The 19715-nt window shown below is 41.0% G+C and overlaps 1 protein-coding gene and 1 pseudogene across 2 annotated transcripts; both read right to left on the bottom strand.

Annotated features, from left to right (window-relative positions):
• On the bottom strand, positions 1-10259 carry LOC111655387 (S-adenosylmethionine synthase-like). The gene is made up of 9 exons (XM_023406755.2): positions 9966-10259; positions 7671-7748; positions 7111-7233; positions 6867-6979; positions 6493-6636; positions 5288-5506; positions 2893-3075; positions 2103-2236; positions 1-2006 (listed from the first exon to the last, which is right to left on the bottom strand). The coding sequence occupies exons 1-9, from the start codon at positions 10054-10056 to the stop codon at positions 1904-1906; spliced, it is 1188 nt and encodes a 395-aa protein (XP_023262523.1). The 5' UTR covers positions 10057-10259; the 3' UTR covers positions 1-1903.
• Positions 10260-11830: 1571 nt separating this feature from the next.
• LOC111655413 (vasoactive intestinal polypeptide receptor 1-like) lies at positions 11831-17673 on the bottom strand (annotated as a pseudogene). The gene is made up of 13 exons (XR_015437272.1): positions 17620-17673; positions 17366-17486; positions 17181-17288; positions 16050-16159; positions 15847-15944; positions 15620-15752; positions 15086-15239; positions 14939-14999; positions 14791-14859; positions 13278-13369; positions 13055-13184; positions 12396-12437; positions 11831-12302 (listed from the first exon to the last, which is right to left on the bottom strand). The product of XR_015437272.1 is annotated as a vasoactive intestinal polypeptide receptor 1-like (transcript).
• Positions 17674-19715: the final 2042 nt, after the last annotated feature.

Genomic DNA, 19715 nt, shown 5'->3' on the forward strand with positions numbered 1-19715 from the left:
TGTTGTTAAAAGGTTTTATTGTTGAAAAATCATATTTACATCATTTTCCAGAACGAATGACATGAACAGAATGAGAAGTCGTAGATTCACAGTTTTTTTTTTGTTTTTTTTTTTTAAACTTCTTTGGGACATTTACTGAGATCCCTCCTCATCTTTGTTTTTCTAAGTGTCTGCAGGTCTCTATAAATTCTCCCTGTTTTGGTACCAAATGATGTAAACTGAGAAACAGCTGTATCATCTCAGGGAATATAACAGTATATTTAGACCACTGGTTTGTGCATCGATTTCCTACGGAAAACTAAACATCGCAGCTCTAAAAACTATTAAGACTTTCTACTGTAACATACGTTAGATCATCCTGCAGAAACTTTACCAGCAGCCACACATCTACAGCGTCTTTAGGACGTCTTCATCTCCCCTCCTGAGATCACATCTCATCTTTGCTTTTTTCTGCAGGTCTTTATAAAATTTGTACCGTTTGAACGCCCAATATCGAACTAAACTTGGACCTTAGAGGAAGCTCTACAGGGAGTATAGTAGCACAGTTATAGTACAGGTTTATGCATTTATTTCTGAATGAAGACCTCTGAAAACTGTCTGCAGGTGTTGATGATGTTTTTGTAACAAATCATAGAAAATTCATGACAGTGTCACCTCAAACATCAACCTTGGAAGAACAATGTTCAGAATACAGATCTGTGCATTGATTTCTTACAGAAAAAGAAAACGTTAAGACCTTTTGTACCGGATGTAATAAATTTAAGATCTTTACAGGTTTTAGATTAAAAAAAATATTTCATCTTTGATTTGTAGTCGACTTTGGTGGAGATCAAGTGTTTGCAGGTCCTGAGGAAATTCATTGTGTTTTCATACAAAATAATATGAAACCTAAACAATATTTTATGGAGCTTGGAGGAGGCTGTAGAGAAGCTATGACAGTTTATTCCAAACACACGCTTGTGCATTGACTTCTTACTGAAAAGCGAAAAAATTAAGAGCTCTGGAAACAAAAAAATGCTCAGGTTTTTGTCTGATTCACAACTTCGTATTTTGGGGAATCTTCCTCTCCTCCTTCTAGGATCTTGTCTCATCTTTGTTTTGCAGGTGGTTTGTGTAGGTGAAGTGTCTGCAGGTCAGGTTTGTATGCAATGTAATCTTAAAATTAAGAAACAGCAGCATAAGAAAGTAGTAGATTCAGGCTACCGGTTTGATTTCATGCTGAGAAACAAAACACCAAGACTGATAAAAAAAAAACCTACTTTAGTTATGGTGTGTAACATGTCTGAAAGGCTTATATCGTCCGGTTTAACACTAACGCCTGCAGACACTCGCACTGTCCAGGATCTGTCATATAAAAATACTAGATTATCAGATTGTTGTTAAGACGTCACGGTGAAATGTCTCTGTTGAAGTATTTGTGGCTGTTCTCCCTTCAGATTTTGGTCATTCACTTATTTCTGGACAGAAAAACCTGTTAAGGTGTGAACCAACCTGCAGCCATGTGACTGAGCTCTGCATCTACGGGACAGAAATATCAAGTAGCTCTCTCATATTTCTTGTTACTATTGAGGGGCTGCAGAGTCATAAATTACAGATGAATCCTCCCCCCCTCCCTCTCCTCCCCCCTCCCTCCAGTGACAGGACCAGAGATTATCTGCACCTCCACCCCGACCCATCCCTCCGTCCCCTCCCCTGTTCACTGGCAGCTGCCTTTCTCTTACTGGGTTACAGGAGCGCGAGGACAGCTGTCTATAAATCACTGACACTCTCTTCACACACACACACACACACACACACACACACGCTCACTCACTCACTCACTCACTCTCTCACTCACTCACTCACTCACTCACTCACTCACACACCCACACACACGCACACACTGGTACATACAGTAGATACACTAGAAGTTAAGGTTCTTTGGGACTTCCCAGGGAAACTCCTTCCTGCCAAAGTGTCCGTAGCAGGCCGTCTTCTGGTAGATTGGTCTCTTCAGGTCCAGGTCCCTAAAGTCCAAACAAGAAACAAAGCCATGTTCAGCTGTCCAGGGTGAAGTGTTGTCATGCAACACACCAATTGAACCTCATGACTGTAACACTGACCTGACGATGACGCCGGGTCTGAGGTCAAAGTTTTTGTTGACGATCTGTAGAAGCTCCGTCTCCGTCTTCGGAGAGGAGCCGTAGGTGAAAAGGGAGATGGACAGGGGATGAGCTACGCCGATCGCATACGCCACCTGAAAATAAAAGACAAGAGACACAGTGAATCTGTGAATCTGTGAATCTGTGAATCCTAAAGGTGCAGACCAGATCTTCCACACCAAACTGGGGAAGCTATTTCTGTATGGAGATGGATTTGTGCACATGGCAGAGGAAAGGCAAACCAATCAAATGTTTGGGGCCCCTAAGGGGTAAAAGGGCCCCTGATGGCCCCTCATATTGGCACATTTTGCAATGACAACTATAAACCCCCTTAAACCTCCCATTAAGACTCTATACAGTTCACTGCTGCTGCCCCCAAAATGCCCCAAGTGTTGCCCCTGATGGTGTGTGCTGTAGCTAGCTTGCCTGCAGGAGAGGTGTTCAGGGAACATCTGTCAAAAAACAACCCAGACCAAAGTACATTTACAGTCTATGGGTGTAGGTGAGATTTATTTTAACAAAGCAGCTGAGATACTTCTCTGTTATCCTAAGATGAGCTCCAGGGGTTAACATCATCTTGTGAGGATAAAATACTGGAGACTTTAAGGCATTTGCAAATACAGCTGATACACTTTGATCTTCCAAAATCACCAAGAAGTTGTGAAAGCTGAGTCACATTAAACCAAGATCCACATCAGATAAACATGATCCCTTATGAGTTGTGGGAAGATTTGTTGGGGGGTGATTTCACCTGCACCAGCACCCTCCTGCACAGTTTGGCCTTCACCAGAGACTTGGCCACCCAGCGGGCGGCGTAGGCAGCCGAGCGGTCCACCTTGGTGTAGTCCTTCCCAGAGAAGGCCCCGCCACCGTGGGCCCCCCAGCCGCCATACGTGTCGACGATGATCTTCCTGCCTGTCACTCCAGCGTCGCCCTGCAGGAGAACGATGAACGTGTAAGAATTTATTTTTTGGAATAACTGCAACTGAAGTGTTTATAACAATGTTATATTACTCTGGAAGCATGAATTCATCTTTTAATTTTACTGGCCTGATTTCATATTTACAAATACAAATTTACAGGTAAAGAGTCAAACTTCTTGGTTTTCACAAAGGAGGTCAAACAGCACAATGAGTCTATCCACTTTTCTTAAAATCCTCTTATTTCCATTATACTTATTTTTATAATTTTTTACAACTTGTATTTATTTTACTATCATTACTCTTGTAGCACATGTTTGTATTGTATGTATATTTGGATGTTTTCCAATAAAGGCTGGAGAGAGAGAGAAAAAAAAAGTCTAAAAAGAAGTGGAAAGAACACAATGCTGCATCCTTAAGCAGGAAATGTGGATTTAATTGTGAAAGGACTCTTTTACATCCGGTTTGGTTATGAGTCGTTTCTATTGGTTGATTGGCTCCAGCCCCGTTTGCAGTATGCATTACGATGATTGGCTCATTCACAGCTGCAACATCCAATCATATTCATTTAGGTGTTTACCGCGGGAACTACAACCGGACACTTTGTCATGGTCACTCTTCCACCTGAGTCTGTTTGCTTGCAGCAGGTGAGCTTCACGGTTCCGCCATCTTCCTCCTCCGTGATGACCAGCATGTTGTCGCAGCCTTCGGTTCATGATACCGGTCACTTCCGCTCCGTCAGCGGCCTGTTCACCAGATTTCAACTCGCCATGACACCCGGTCTGAGCTACAGCAACAGTGAGTATCTTCTGTTTGTGCTTTTATTCGTTGTCGTGACGTGGTTTTGGCTCAGTGTGTTTTCTTGGCAACGAGAGTAAGCGACCTGTGGCTGCATGGTGGTGGTTATTGCTCGCTGCTGCTGCTGCTGCTGCTGTTCACATTCAGTCTGAGTTAAACGTGAATTATTGGCGTTTATGGCTTCATGTCTGCAGGTGACGCTACTACCGCTGAATGTGTGTGTGTTCATTTGCATTGGTATAACCCGAGTGCAGCAGCTGAGTCCATATGTTGTGTACCTGTCTGTTGCTGATGGTGCTGTACTTCTGTATGAGCTGAATCAGTCTTGAGCATCTCTTCCTCTTGTGCTTTTAGTTTGTTGCGTTTTATCTGATCATTAGAAAGAGACTTTACTCAAATTTTGTTGTGATTGTTAATTTTACTTGTATTTATATTCATATTTCCCTTGTCTTATGTTAACCTGAGAGTGATCAATAATATTGAGTTACATGAAGAAGAAGAAGGGGCTTTGCTATCCAAGATGAGCTGCGACATGTTGATGCTTCACGTAGATAGGTTCACTTTGGTTATATGAAATATTTCCCTTGAACCAGCACAATGTTAGTCTCCTGCTGCATGTTTATGTGAGTTACATCTCAGATGAGAAGAGCTTTGCAGTTGAGGAAAATTACAAGAGGCTTGTTGAATATTCAGGATGGCAGATCACAGTAGTTCTGTTGTTTGGGTTCTTTAATGCACTTCCTGTTGATACATAAGAAGCAGGGAGGAAACTTTGTTTTGGGAGGTTTAGCTCTCTCGGTAGAATCCACATTACTGTATGGATTCATTAAGAGCTCCTTCAAACAGCAGACCCTCTAAATTGTAAAACCATTTGCTATAAGTCGTCACTTCCTTCACAAGTCTGACTGAACTAACAAATATCTTCATTATTGAGTCATCAGTCAATTTAGCAATTTATATATTATTGATTTAGTTGATAATAGAAAGCAGTGAAAATGCTCATTAAAATACAAATTTCAGTTTACAATGATAAATAAATCTGATAAAATCCTTGGAATTGAGCTGAAAACAACAAATATTTGTTGTTTTTCTTTGATAAAATGATTTAAACAATTTATCACTTATCACTTTCTGTGAATCAGGTAATAATTTGATTGACTAATTCTTTCCATAATATAATTTGGAGCATTAATCCTGATTTTATGCAAAGTTCAGGAGTTTGTATCTTCACATCTTGTCCATACTGTAAAAGTTTGAATGATCAGCTGATAGTAGATTTCTGGCATCAGAAATAATCTGAAATCCAAACATCAGGACATTTAAAAAAAAACAAAAAAACAACTAAACTGTTAGACCAACATGTTTTGACTCCCTTATCAGGCTCATGATCAAACACATTAAATAGCGTTACCATGACGGCTCTGTTACCTGTGGTCCGCCGATCACGAAGCGTCCGCTGGGCTGCAGGTGGTAGATGGTGTTCTCGTCCAGGTACCTGGAGGGGACCACGGCTTTGATCACCTTCTCCTTCAGGACTTTCTTCTGCTCCTCCAGACTGATGTAGTCGTCGTGCTGCACAGAGATCACCACAGTGTGGACCCTCTTGGGGATCACTGCCCCGTTTTCCTGGATGTAATGAACTGTCACCTGGATGAGGAGGGAGGGAGGAGGCTTTAGCACATTTAAATTGTCAATCAGAATAAAAGACGAGCAAATAGATACAAATTCTCAACAGTAATCCATAACATAAATAATTTTCCTCTCTTCATGCCTGAGCTTTTACAACTGAGGTGTCGGGTCTTGTGAGAGTCACGTGTGCAGTGCATCTAAGGATGATATGTGTGTGTCAGTGCTCAGGCTCAAAGTGTTGTTGAAAAGGCGTCTCCCGGCTCAGATGTTACATACCAGCGTGCTCCGCTCAGTGTCGGCTGGTAAGCACATTCTGGAGACTGCGATCACTGTCCCACATACTACTGAGTAGTATTCACTATAGAAGGGTGGCGGACCAGTGGCTGGACTCAAACCACGAGGTCCCTGAATTTAAAGATGTGTTTTGGTCCTTTTATTCTTTATCATGTACATAAGAGCATTAAGGAGGGTATTAATATTTCAGTTAATTCAGCAGGTACACTTCCTGCTGAATTAACTGGGATCAGTGCTAACTATAAGGATCTGGGGTTCTGGACTCTACAGATACGGGATTTCAGAAATTTCTTTTATTTATAAGAATGACACAGACTCATGTTCAACAGCTGTCTGAGTTTTCATCTGCAGTTCTTTGAGATGTTTTGACACCAATGAAGGAAAGTAGGGCTGCACAATTAATCAGAATATAATTGAAATCGCAATTTGGCCAAGTGCAGTATTCAAATCACAGGATCTGCATTTTATTTTTTTCTGGTGAAGGTAATATGTGTCACATTGTTGTGCATTGTTGCACCAAGTGTTGTGGTGCTACAGAGACGCTGCGGCCTACAAATCATATTCTCCAGATGTTTGTTTGGACGTTGGAAGTTGTGTTCATGTCTGACAAATGTTTCCCCGCTGTGAGGGCTGGACTCATGTAAAAGCATGACACAGTATTTTATGGCCATTTGAACTGCGTGTATACTGTAGTTTTCTTATCACCCCACCTGTGTCTTGGAGTCGGGGCGGAGCCAAGGGACTGTCCCGTTTCGTCTCAGCTCGGCCATCTTGGCGTTGAGTTTGTGCGCGAGGACGATGGTGAGGGGCATGCACTCCTCTGTCTCATCTGTGGCGTATCCAAACATCAGGCCCTGTCCACACAGAGCGAGGAGTCAAGACTAACAAGTCATGTCGTCATCACGGTCTCTGACGTCATAGTTCATCTTTAATGTAAATTTTTAACGGAAGTTGACGTCTGGTTCTATAGTTTCGAGTCTCATTGAGAAACATGGTGGTTTAGTGACTCATTCTACAGAAAACGAATCCAAAAGACAGTATTAGTTCCCTGGTTGTGGTGTGTTATTGTGCTTATGTAGATGACCTGGTCTCCGGCTCCGATGTCATTCTCCAGACGATCAATATGAACTCCCTGTGCGATGTCGGGGGACTGCTGCTCCAGAGCCACCAGCACGTTACAGGTCTTGTAATCAAATCCTGGACAGAGAGGTGGAGACGGGACAAATCAGAATCTAAACTCAGACACAAGACACCAATTCCCAGTCCAGTGTGTTTTTACTTTCAAACATGCATGACATAAAAAAGATTCAGGTGTTTTTCCTCTTCACCTTTCTCTGAGCTGTCGTAACCAATGTATCGGATGGTTTCTCTCACCACGCCCTGGTAGTCTACGTTGGCCCGGGATGTAATCTCACCACAGAGTAGCACCATGCCCGTCTTGCACACCGTCTCTGTTCGAACACACAGAGGACATTTCTTTCTTCTTTATTCTTTTGTTTTTTTACATGCAACAACATAAGTGCAAACCAGGAATGTTGTGCTGTTCTTCTCTGGTCACTTGAAATTTGGATGAGGATGTCCCTGGTTTACTTAGATTTTCAAGCAGAGTTGTACAGAGAAATTCATCTGGTTATAATTTTTGACTGCTTCATACCAGTCAAATACCTTTGTAATGCATTTTTTGTTCCTGACTGGTAGCATCTTCAGGTGATCTAATATCAAGGCTACAAGTCGTCAGTCTCCTGTTTCAGTTTGACAATAAGTATGAAGAAGTTACATCAGGTAGGTGAGTTGTTGGGTGTAGAAAAGCAAATTCAAAAACATATTCTCTAGCTTTTGGAAACCTTTCACTCTTCCCAGTGGTGGCGGAAAACAGGACGTTACTTACCACAAGCCACTTTGGCATCAGGGTCTTGCTCTAGGTGAGCATCCAGTACAGCATCACTGATCTGATCACAGATCTTATCTGGAAAAACAAGAAGAGGGTTTAGATACATTGAGCGTTTTAGCTGAAGCTACCAGGTCGTTTCCTCGTGTGACCTTCTGCTGCTCGGCTCAGATTTCTCCTCTGGGCAGAGCCTGAACAGACCAGATTTCACCGCTCCATCAGAGTACTACACATCAGTCCTATTAGGAGCTACAGCACTATGAATAACCCTGGCTCAGTGCCCCCTTATGCCAATGTGACATGGTACACAGTAACCTCAGATCATCAAAGCACTGCCACTGTCACCAACTACTGTACTAACACAGTAAAGTTGTTGTATTTCGCAGCACAGTCGTATGTGTGTAAACTGTGAGGCATGGACTGATACCACACTTCTGCCTCACCAACAGTTGCTTCCCTCTCTGTCTGTTTGTGGACTGTCTTTTAAGAAATCTTGTACCTCTGCATTAAATTGACGTAGCTGCTATTATTATCACACATACATGTATCTCCAACCCTCGTGGACTCACAAGGCACCATACGCTCAGAGTGCTGCGTTTACATTTTCACATATACAGAGGTACTGCTTTTGAATAACACGCACGTCAACACAATGTTTTACTCACAAAACTGTCCACACACAGAACAAATGATCAGTCTGTTATGAGTAGAATCGCAGTCCACAATCTGCATCCTGATTTTATTTTGAAAGTCTTGACTGGAAGTGGTGATTCGTATCTTAGTTCATATTGAGTGTTTGTTTAGAGTGCGCACTTATTTAATTACTTATGAAGTGATATATGTAAGTGTTTTGATTTGAAAGTTCAGCTGCTGCTAACCAGCTAACGCCGGCTTGTTCTGCTTCCTGTCTCCCTGCCTGCAGGCAGGTCTCTTCTCCTGCAGATGGACTATAACTCCACCGTCTTGGACTGCAGCTGGTGGCGCTGGTTCTTGTTCTGCTCCGGTGGAGAACTGGTTTGTGACACCAAACTCGCAGAGGCTGCAGAGCAGAGCAAGGACTAATGTTTCTAGCTGCAGTTAGTGGGCTAGCTGTTTAGCAGCTAGCAACAGACTGGTTAGCAGCAACTGAACCAATAACGTAGATCATATGTCAAAGTAGCGTCAGATCGCCCAGCCCTAATTAGGTATTTGGTATTTAGTCTACTAATCTTTTATCGTTAACTGAAAGTTTTATTTCTCTCAAGTCAATTCAACTTAATTTTCTCACTTTCTTTTGAGTTGAATGAACATACTTCCGAGCAGACTTCTCAGCATGCATCGTTTATCAGTTAACACTCTCCAGAGATACTTTAGTAGTATAGTAATAATAGTTTGAAGAAAACAGACACCTTAAAGCTGCTATAATCAATATTTTTATGCCAACAATGTATCAAATGACAATCTTAAACAGTCCACACACAAAGGGGGGTCAACCGTAGTGAATTATTTCTTTAATCTGCAACTTCTCTCGGCTTTACACAGCTTCATTGTAAGTTTTAAGCTCATTGTTTATCTGTTCGGACACGACGGCTTTTTACAGATGTTTTCACAGAAACATCTGTAAAAAGCCACTGTCCACAGCAGACAGACACAGTCAGAGAGCAGCTGGTGAACATAGTGGAGCATTGAGCAGCTAAAGAGCCAGAGATTTCCATCAGGAGCTGGTTGAGACCAAACACAGAGCTAAAAGAGAGGGAATCATGGACTGAGATTCATCAGGTGGAGACAAACATGACAATAATGTGATACAATGTAATCAACAGTTGTTAATTCAACCTAATATTTTGCATTCCTTGAACTTGTTTTCTCCAGTTTAGTGAACTTAACTCAGCTGGTCTCATTTTTCAACTTTCAGTTAACTCTCATTTGCAAAGCAGCAGGGAACTTGGAAACTTTTGAAGTTTGAAGTTTGAGTGCAACTGGCTTGCACTTGGATTGAAATCCTAAACCACAGATGCAGCATGGTGCAAATTTTCTCTTTGATAATGACCTAAAATCCACTGCCATATCCATGTAGTCCGGGATCCATGATCTAAATACTTCACAGTTGAACACAGTTCAAACCAGTGCTGTGTGTCTCTTCAAACTTTTTATGGTGCAGTGCCTCCGCGCAGCGCTCAGGATTCTGCACATTCCTCAAAGTCATCAATGATCAGTGAAACATAAAAGTGTTGAACGCACCACGGCCACTTCTCCTCGCTCCCAGTCTGAAACAGCTGTGGGTGAAACGCAGCATGGAGAGGAAGTCGTACTCACCAGGATGTCCCTCTCCCACAGATTCGGAGGTAAACATGAAGGAGCCATCATGAGGAACGTGGTCGTAGTTCCCGTCCATCGTACCGTTCATTTTTGTCCCTGTGTTTGAAGCTGCCTGACTCGGTGTGAAGTGGGTAAAGACAGAGGAGCCGCCTGTGGAGCAGAAAAGCTGTTCTAGCACGAGATGTTCTTCTTATCAAAACAGGGGGAACAAAGATGGAGAGGTCGTGTGGTCGACTTTGGCTGCAGCCTAATCTCACAGTCCCAAGGCAGAGCAGCCGGATAACTCTGCACTATATAAGGCAAAGACAACATACACTCATACACACACACTCATGGGGGGAGGGCGCCATGTGAACCAGTGGGGTTAGACCATTCAGAGGCGAGAAAAGTGGAGGGAGGGATCCCCTTTTTTTTTTTTTTCTTCTTGGTGACAGTTGTTTAACTCCTCCTGTGCTGGATGTTCCCACTGTGACACAAACTGAACGTATCAAACTCACAGTGTTTGGCAGTCAGACTTAGTTTTTCTTAGTTTTATACAGCAGAGTGTTCATTTAATCAAAGGGTTACTCTGTAGTTCCTCCACAGATTCATTCATGCCGTGTCTTTGTACCTGGGGGCCCCTGAGGTCTTTGTCTGTGGCTGAGTACACAGAGCTGCTGCCAGAGCCATGTTTTTACTGCAGACAGAGCTCAGATATGAACTGATGAGGAGATCAAGACATTAGTGAAACACATATACAAAAGTACTTGTCCTCAGTGACTTATATTATTATATACAGTATGATAATGATAAACTTTTTATAGAGCACTTTTCATACAAGAGATGTAGCTCAAAGTGCTTTACGATAGAAAATCAAATAGTACAATAAACTAAAATAGGAGGAATAGAAGGACAATGAAAATAGACAAATAGAAAACAATATGATAAAATATGTAAATGAAAGTAAAAACAGAAACCATAATAAAAAATAAATTTATATAAAATATATATATATATATATATATATGACATAATTGATTAAAAGCCAAGTTGAATAAATAGGTTTCCCTGCGGATCATAAAAGTATTCTGATGATGATGAAAGAAAATGTTCACTGAGCATCTCTTCCTGCTCTTGGCAAGTGTATATGACACTAATAGATTAGTAATACTGATGCATTCATGTGTAAACAGCATTTTACTGTTGAAGCTGCTGGAGGTGGTTTTAACTACTTTATATACAGTTAGGTTTAGTCCAGTGGTTCCCAACCCAGGGGTCGGGTAGCCAGATATATCTGAGGGGTCATTAGATGATTAAAGTGAGAGAACTCCTGAACTCTCAAACTATTTTATGTTTTTATCAATACAGGTTATGTTAAATGTATTTAACATATGTCTGTATTTATAGATACATTTACAACATTTCCATCCAAAATGTAGTGAAGTATAAAGTAAAATAAAATAGATATACTGAAGTAAAGATATAAGTATGTTAAAATTCTACTTCAGTGCAACTTGTGCAAAGGTGCTTAGTTCAACACAGACTGATGCTAATAAATTATAATTTTTTTTAATTATAACTAATTAATTCTGCTTCAAACTAATTAAAGAAATCATGGACTTTGCAAAATTAATTAGTTTCTTTATGTAAAAAACTGACTGGGTTTGAACTGCAGAGCTCAGTTGTATGGTCATATTTCAACCACTAGATGTCCGTATTTCACAGAAACGTTGTTAGTTTCAAAGTCTTTATAATAAACTGAACTTGTTTGAAGTTGCAACAAGATCTTGACAGAAAAGTTCATTTGAACAGTTAATTAACGAACACCAGTGAAAATATTATTTATTATGATAGAGTTCAATACACGAAGGGCTGAAGTGAAGGGAGAATAGTTGCAGAGCACAAATCAATAATTACATATATATTTATATATGCATCAAACCAAAAGTGATGAACTTTGTCTTATGAACATGTTCCAAGTGAAACACTTACAGTACATTAGTGTTTTATCTGCTTTAACACCAGTAAAAGTGCCAATACAGTCATTTCAAATGAATCTAAAGTCCCGTGTTCAAACTGCAGTAAAAGTTCAAAGTATCATCAGTGAAATGTAGTTAAAGTATGAAAAGTAAAAGTGCTTAGTAGTAGTTTTCTAAATTAGACTGAAATTACGTACAAGTAATAAGAAAAAATAGTTAAATGAAAACGAATAAGAACCAAACTACAGTGTGAAAGAATAAATCAGTTGTTTTTCTTTGGGTTTAAAGAAACGTCTTCCTGAGTCGGCAGATTGACGACGTTAGTGTTTGTCTCAGGTCTGCAACTTCTCACCAGCCTCTGGATTTCTTTTTGGACCTGAAGTGCAATAAATGATTTTTTATATTTGTTGTTAGTTTTGACAAAACAGACTCTGATGCAGTAGAAACTTCTTGTAAAAACTCAGCTTACCTCTCCGTTCAGGAAACAGTACAACACAGCAACAATAAAACCCTGTTGCAACATGAAAAGTCCAAGTTAAAAGTGTTGTAATTGCATCAATCAAACTGACAAATATTTTCTGCTGAAAATTAAGGATTTACAGTTTTTCTTTCTGATATGAGTTTATTTCGTTTTCTTGGATCATTGGTCAGACAAAACAAGGTATTTGAAGACACCATGTTGAACTGTGGGAGATTATAACAAGCTTTTTTTTTTTTTTAACAATTTATGACCTTTTTTTTTTTTTTTGACTAAATGATTAATCAGGAAAATAATCAGCAGGTTAATCATGACAATAATTAATTGCAGCTGTAATATTTTGAATCAATAATACAGTCTGTATCAAAAGTATTTTATGGTGTTTCAGCTGGAGCTGGAACTAGCGATTATTTTGATTATCAATTAATCTGATCTCGTTTCTTTTGGTCTAAAAAATGTCAGAAAAGTGAAAACCACAAAATATTCAGTTTACTGTCATAATATCACAAAGACGAGCAATAAATCCTCAATCATGAGAAGCTGGAACCAGTTTAGCTTAGACCAACAGATACAGTAAAACACCAAATAACTAAATAACCTGGATAATTTATTAATCTATCGTTTGAGTGATGTTGTGATGGATCTGTCACCTGGAAGGAGCCTAAAACTAACTCCAGGTAGAGTCGGGGTCCCACACCAACATGATCCGGGAACAGGGCAAACACCACGTAGTGAAGCCCGAACAGAGGGATGAGGAGGAGGGTGCAGCGACGGAGCCTCCTCCAGGGGGCAGCAGACGACAGGAGAGGAAGTCAAACACTCAACACATGTGACAGTAATGAGTCAGGCTAACAACGACCAAGTGTTTGTTACCTGTACAGATGTGTCTCACTTGGATTCACATGTGTGGCCTTGGTCTTCTGAACGATGATCCTGCTGATGTTCAGGAAGATCAGGAAGTTGATCTGTGGGTCATAGAGCACTCAGGAGATTTATTGTCATGTTTTCCGTGCATGAATTATACAGTTAATGATCTTTTATGTTTGTATTTTAAATAACCGTGTGTGTTTACACGATCATCTCAGGTGTTGCCGTTGTGATTGGCTGTTGCAGCCGGTGCACAGTATAAACGTGTTGTGAAGGACCATAGCTGCTGCTTTATTCAAATTTGTGCCCCAACAGTTTCTTTAAATCTCATTCTCCTGCACAGCTGTCTGACAGATGTGTATGCAGTTTTGTGTTACGTCCTTTAAACTATGTCTGGTGTTATTCTCCATCCATCCATTTTCTACCGCTTATCCTCTAGTAGGGTCGCGGGGGGGCTGGAGCCTATCCCAGCATCTTTTCGGGCGAGAGGCGGGGTACGCCTTCTTATTGTCAATGCATCCCACGAAAAGACCAAAACCAAATTTAAATGTCCCCTACTAACTGATATTAATTGTGTATCAGAGCCTGATATATCTTACTCCTCTGAGCCATAGAGCTCCGCTCTTCCCAAAAACTATTAAAAACACATCAGTGAGTCACACTGTTACACTGGGTGACATGTTCCTTCATTATGAACACAAACACTGTAGTGTATTTTGACTCAGTCCAACACACACTGTGATGCTGCTGTAAATACTTGAATGTGGATTCATTCGCCACTGGAAATAGTCCCTGACAAAGTCACTATTTCCTCCTGTTTGAGTAACTTTTATCAAAAACTTACAGCAACCAGCTGTTGTAAGAAATTACACAGTTTAAAAAAGAAAAAAAAAAAAAAGAAACTATATATTTGCGACGTGTGTTTTAAAGATCAGTAGGAACCAACGGCTGTGAGACTTGAGCGCCACATACGGGGTCGGGAAGTGAGAAAATGTTTGGATTTGTCAATAATATTAATAAGAAATGTATAGAATAATGCCAGATTTATCCTTTAATACATAGAATCATATTTCCGAGATCATAGATTTCTCCTAACCTGTACTTGAATAAGCCGCGCTGCAAGTTGGAAGCTTCAAACTGCAGCAAATGTCAACAATTTGAATCATTTAATCAATACATTTTTCAGAAAGTAATGTAATTATTGTATACTTTACCGTAATAAAAAGAATTTAATTATTGTACAGTTTACCGTAATGGAAATAATTATTGCTGTGATGTTTACCATCCTGCACTGACTATTAGCTATGAGGCAGTTCATCTTCAGGGCAGAGAGTCTGGTTGATCCTCTCTGTTGCAGCTTTAGTAAAGCCACTCTTTTTTAATTTTCTACCTGATTTTTTTTTTATTACAAATCCTGCTGCAGCTTTGATACATTGATAAACTTGTTCATTATTTTCTCCTGTTTGAATCTGTCTCTAGTGAATCTATGAATATATGTTGAGGGATTGAGGCTTCTTACACAGATGGAGAGCAGGATGGGAATCTTTATTATCCTCTTTATTATTAGCTCTCCAGGTCGTCCCAGCAGCTGCAAACACAGACACAAACTCATGCATCACATTTAAATGGAGATAATTATAAGTATTTGCGGTTATATTTTTACTCACCCCTCATCCTCGAGCTGTGTTTTCAGCAGAGCCCAGATCACAACAGTGACCGTGGGAGCACCTATAAAATCACACCGTGAATCGGACGAGCAGAATACAGACCGGTGTAGGTGAACGAGCACAAATGCGTATGAACGCAGCGCGAACCCCAGCCGATGACGGCGTAGATCCAGAGCAGCTTCCTGGTCTGAGTGAAGACGAGAAGCAGCAGAGTCTGCAGGTACAGAGCCTCCACCAGCAGCCACCAGAAGTTAGACACAACGCAGAAGTTGAAGAACGTCACTGCTGCTTGGCACCGGAGCTGCAGGGACACGGACACATTCATTTATTAAAGTTTATCAGTCAGATTTCTAATGCATTTTAGTTACATCGTTACATCTAACTATTTTGGTGATCGATTGATTGTTTCAGGTCATTTTTCAGTCAAAAAAAGTAGAAAAAGTGCTTTATTTTCTGCTGTTACAGCTTCTCTTCGTCACATCTGACACTAAACTGAAAATCTTTGGGGTTTTGAACTTTTGCTCAGACAAAACGAGACATTTAAAGACATTTCCCTGAGCTCTGATTGGCATTTTTGACATGTTATAGACCAAATGATTGATGAATCCCTGATGAAAACAACAGTGAGCTGCAGCTTTAACTTGTCTCTAACATCACTGCCTCCTGCTCTGTGAGTCTTACTGTGGACACTGTGCAGTGGTCCGTGCTTTCGTCTGCAAACAACACGTCATCCTTGATGAACACGGCGAGACTCCTGAGCATGAAGGAGACGAACAGGTTGAGGTGGATGTAGTTGCGAGCGCAGAGCAACTTCCTGAGAAGACAGAGGAAAATCGCTGAGGACACGATCACACTCGCATGCACAGATCATTTTCATCCTTCAGTGAAGAGTTGACGTGAAAACTGACCTGAAGCAGCAGAAGAGCAGAGCAGCGATGAGGAGAGCAGCCAGAGAGACTCCGTAACCAACGCTGTAGATCAGCTTCACAGTCTCAAAGTAATTTTTCTAGAGCAAAAGATGAAATATTCATCACACACTTTTTAATCTGAGGCTCCCTGCTGGCAGAGTAGAACTCAGGAGGAAACCAGGAAGTAAACCTCGTGTATCTACCTCTTTCCTCACGTCTTCATCCTGCTGATAAGCGTCAGAGTAACAGGCTTTGTAATACGGCAGGTTTGGTTTGCTCCACCCTCGGACTGTGCACTTCCTGCTGATGAGAACTGAAAAGAAAATGATTTCAGGGACTGAACATGTTCACACTGCAGCTGGAACCTGCTTGTCTCTACAAGAACACAAAATTTAACCTCCCCTGCCTGCAGGATTGTGATATTATAGACCCAACGAGGACTGAACATTTTTCAAATCCACATCCAGTTTTCAGGCTAAGTACAATAAACGAATGGGGATTTAATATTGTTCAAACACATTGTAAAGACGGCTTTCAAACGGGCTCAAGAGGTCGACCAGGTCGTCCACTGATCTGAAGGTTGGTGGTTTGATACCCGGTTTCCTCCAGTCTGCGTGTCGAGGTGTCCATGGACAGGACACTGAACCCACAATGGCCCCCGACGATGTGCCATCGCTGTGCGAGTGTGTTAGAGAAGTGCTATGTATAGAACAAGCGTTGTGTGAATGTGTGATTGTGACCTGTAGTGTAAAGCACTTTGACCGGTTGCTAAGACGAGGGAAGTGTTATATAAATGTAGTCCATTTACCATTTACCATTGTGTAAGCAAAATATATCTTAATTATTAAATTAGACCTGGACTAACTGCTATTTTTGGCAACTGTGGAGCAGAAATAAGACATCAACTTATGAATTATTATTTACATTATACATTACATAATGTATGTAATAATTAATATCCAGTCATTGTTTAGGGTCAGAGATGAGATCAACAAGAATGAACCTCAGCAGTAAAGTTGTAAAACAAAAATAATGACTTAAAAAAAATGCCTGAATGCAGATTGTCTGTGGGTTTGTCGCTGGAAGCAACACCTCTCACTTCATGTGCTAATTTTAGTTATAGAATCTTTTATATAGAAAATACTTTTTGAGACTTTTCGTTGGCGAGTTAAAAACGTGTCTGTGGTCACACTGGGAGAATCTGGACCTGTGATGTCTCTTTAGCTTTATCCCATTCGTATAGATATTTCCTTCACTGCATCTCTCAGACACAAGTGTTGGACTCCTGCTCATTTCACGGACTGTTTATTACTCAGCGTGAAACCTTTGTTCACCTGGAGGAGTTTCAGGCTTCGTCAGCGGCAGGGGACAGTGGACAGAGACGACCTCATCTTCAGACGCAGCCGGCCAGCAGCTCACTCCATCCCACTCCACCACACAACCTGTGACACAAAGACACGTCCACATGTGAGGAGGGGCGGGGAAGGACTTGTTTCTACCTTTTTATATTTTCAGTTACCTGCAGTTTTATTACTGCTTGAACTGAGTGATGCAGCGTCTGTCTCCGTTTGGATTTTACACTCATTTTCTTTCTTCAGCAGATGAAGAACGATGGAACAATCTGGATGTGTTGAACTGACCTGACGGAGACAAAACTACTTTTCAGCTTCACTTTCTGCAAATAAAAATGTAGAGACGGATGCATAAATTAAAAAGGTTAATATTTCTGTAAACAAGAATTATTGTTTCACAAGAATTTCGTTGAAAACTCACCATGCATGTTGTGATGATCACCGTGCAGACGGCAGCAGTCAGGCTGAAGTCCATGGTTTAAACTGAGCTGTATCCACTGGTTTGAATCTCACTGCCCATCAAATCAAAGTGGATCCATTTTTGTTACATTTAAAAAAAATCCCTGTGCTTTAAATTTTGGTTTTTAAATCAGATATTTTCTCAAATTTCCATCTGAAATGTTTCCCGCTCAGCATCAGCATCAGCCTCAGCCTCAGCCTCAGCCTCAGCATCAGCATCAGCCTCAGCTCTCTCTGTGCAGCTGAGCCGATGTGAAGCGTCTCTGCATGAAATGACTGAACACCTGAGCAGCTTCAGCTTAACATTCAGACAAAGTACCTTCGTTCATCTACATGATTTATGATGCTTGCTGTTGACATGCTGAACATTAATCATGTGCATTAAATGATATATTTTTATTTTATGTTACAGACCCAAGTCTGTGGTTTATATATAATTGATCAAAGGCAGATCCTCCACAGCAGGAAGTTCTGCAATATTCAAATAAAAAAACAACACATGCTGAGAAAATCAAATGAGGTGAACAACCCTGCAGCACGGCACAATACATGTGATGTTAAATACTGAAGAGTGGCGGCTTTTATTGTGCCTGATGGAAGAAGGTGACACTCGCTCTTTGTCACAACATTTGAGCCTTGTAGTTTAGTTTTCATGCTGTTTTGATCTCTTCTATATGTCCGTATATATATGTGTATGTCTGTGTATGTATATGTGTGTATATATATATATATATATATATATATATACAGTACAGGCCAAAAGTTTGGACACACCTTCTCATTCAATGCGTTTTCTTTATTTTCATGACTATTTACATTGTAGATTCTCACTGAAGGCATCAAAACTATGAATAAACACATGTGGAATTATGTACTTAACAAAAAAGTGTGAATTAACTCTTAACTCTTAAATAGGTCTTATAGTTTAGATTCCTCTAAGTAGCCATCATTTGCTTTTTTGATAGTGCTGCAAACCCTTGGTGTTCTCTCAATAGGCTTCATGAGGTAGTCACCTGAAATGGTTTTCACTTCACAGGTGTGCCTTGTCAGGGTTAATTAGTGGAATTTCTTACCTTATTAATGGGGTTGGGACCATCAGTTGTGTTGTGCAGAAGTCAGGTTGATACACAACTGTTAGAATTCATATTATGGCAAGAACCAATCAGCTAAGTGAAGAGAAACGAGTGGCCATCATTACTTTAAGAAATGAAGGTCAGTCAGTCCGGAAAATTACGAAAACTTTGAATGTGTCCACAAGTGCAGTCGCAAAAACCATCAAGCGCTACAACGAAACTGGCTCACATGAGGACCACCCCAGGATAGGAAGACCAAGAGTCACCTCTGTTGCTGAGGATAAGTTCATCCGAGTCACCAGCCTCAGAAATCGCAAGTTAACAGCAGCTCAGATTAGAGACCAGATGAATGCCACACAGAGTTCTAGCAGCAGACACATCTCTAAAACAACTGTTAAGAGGAGACTGCACGAATCAGGCCTTCATGGTCAAATAGCTGCTAGGAAACCACTGCTAAGGAGAGGCAACAAGCAGAAGAGATTTGTTTGGGCCAAGAAACACAGAGAATGGACCTTAAACCAGTGGAAATCTGTGCTTTGGTCTGATGAGTCCAAATTTTGGTTCCAACCGCCGTGTCTTTGTGCGACGCAGAAAAGGTGAGCGGATGGATTCAACATGCCTGGTTCCCACCGTGAAGCATTGAGGAGGAGGCGTGATGGTGTGGGGGTGCTTTGCTGGTGACACTGTTAGGGATTTATTCAAAATTGAAGGCATACTGAACCAGCATGGCTACCACAGCATCCTGCAGCGACATGCCATCCCATCCAGTTTGCGTTTTGTTGGACCATCATTTATTTTTCAACAGGACAATGACCCCAAACACACCTCCAGGCTGTGTAAGGGCTATTTGACCAAGAAGGAGAGTGATGGAGTGCTGCGCCAGATGACCTGGCCTCCACAGTCACCGGACCTGAACCCAATCGAGATGGTTTGGGGTGAGCTGGACCGCAGAGTGAAGGCAAAAGGGCCAACAAGTGCTAAGCAT

Source organism: Seriola lalandi, unplaced genomic scaffold (genome assembly GCF_002814215.2).
Source record: "Seriola lalandi dorsalis isolate HSWRI2012SDOR001 ecotype SW California unplaced genomic scaffold, Sedor1 jcf7180002054317, whole genome shotgun sequence".
NCBI classification, from domain to species: Eukaryota; Metazoa; Chordata; class Actinopteri; order Carangiformes; family Carangidae; genus Seriola; species Seriola lalandi.

Coding starts and splice junctions, on each gene's coding strand:
- LOC111655387 (XM_023406755.2), bottom strand. CDS start 10,056: ATGAACGGTACGATGGACGGGAACTACGACCACGTTCCTCATGATGGC. Junction 7,234..7,670: donor TGATGCCAAAGTGGCTTGTG/GTAAGTAACGTC, acceptor GTGTTCGAACAG/AGACGGTGTGCAAGACGGGC. Junction 5,507..6,492: donor GCCCCGACTCCAAGACACAG/GTGGGGTGATAA, acceptor CTCCTCATCCAG/GTGACAGTTCATTACATCCA.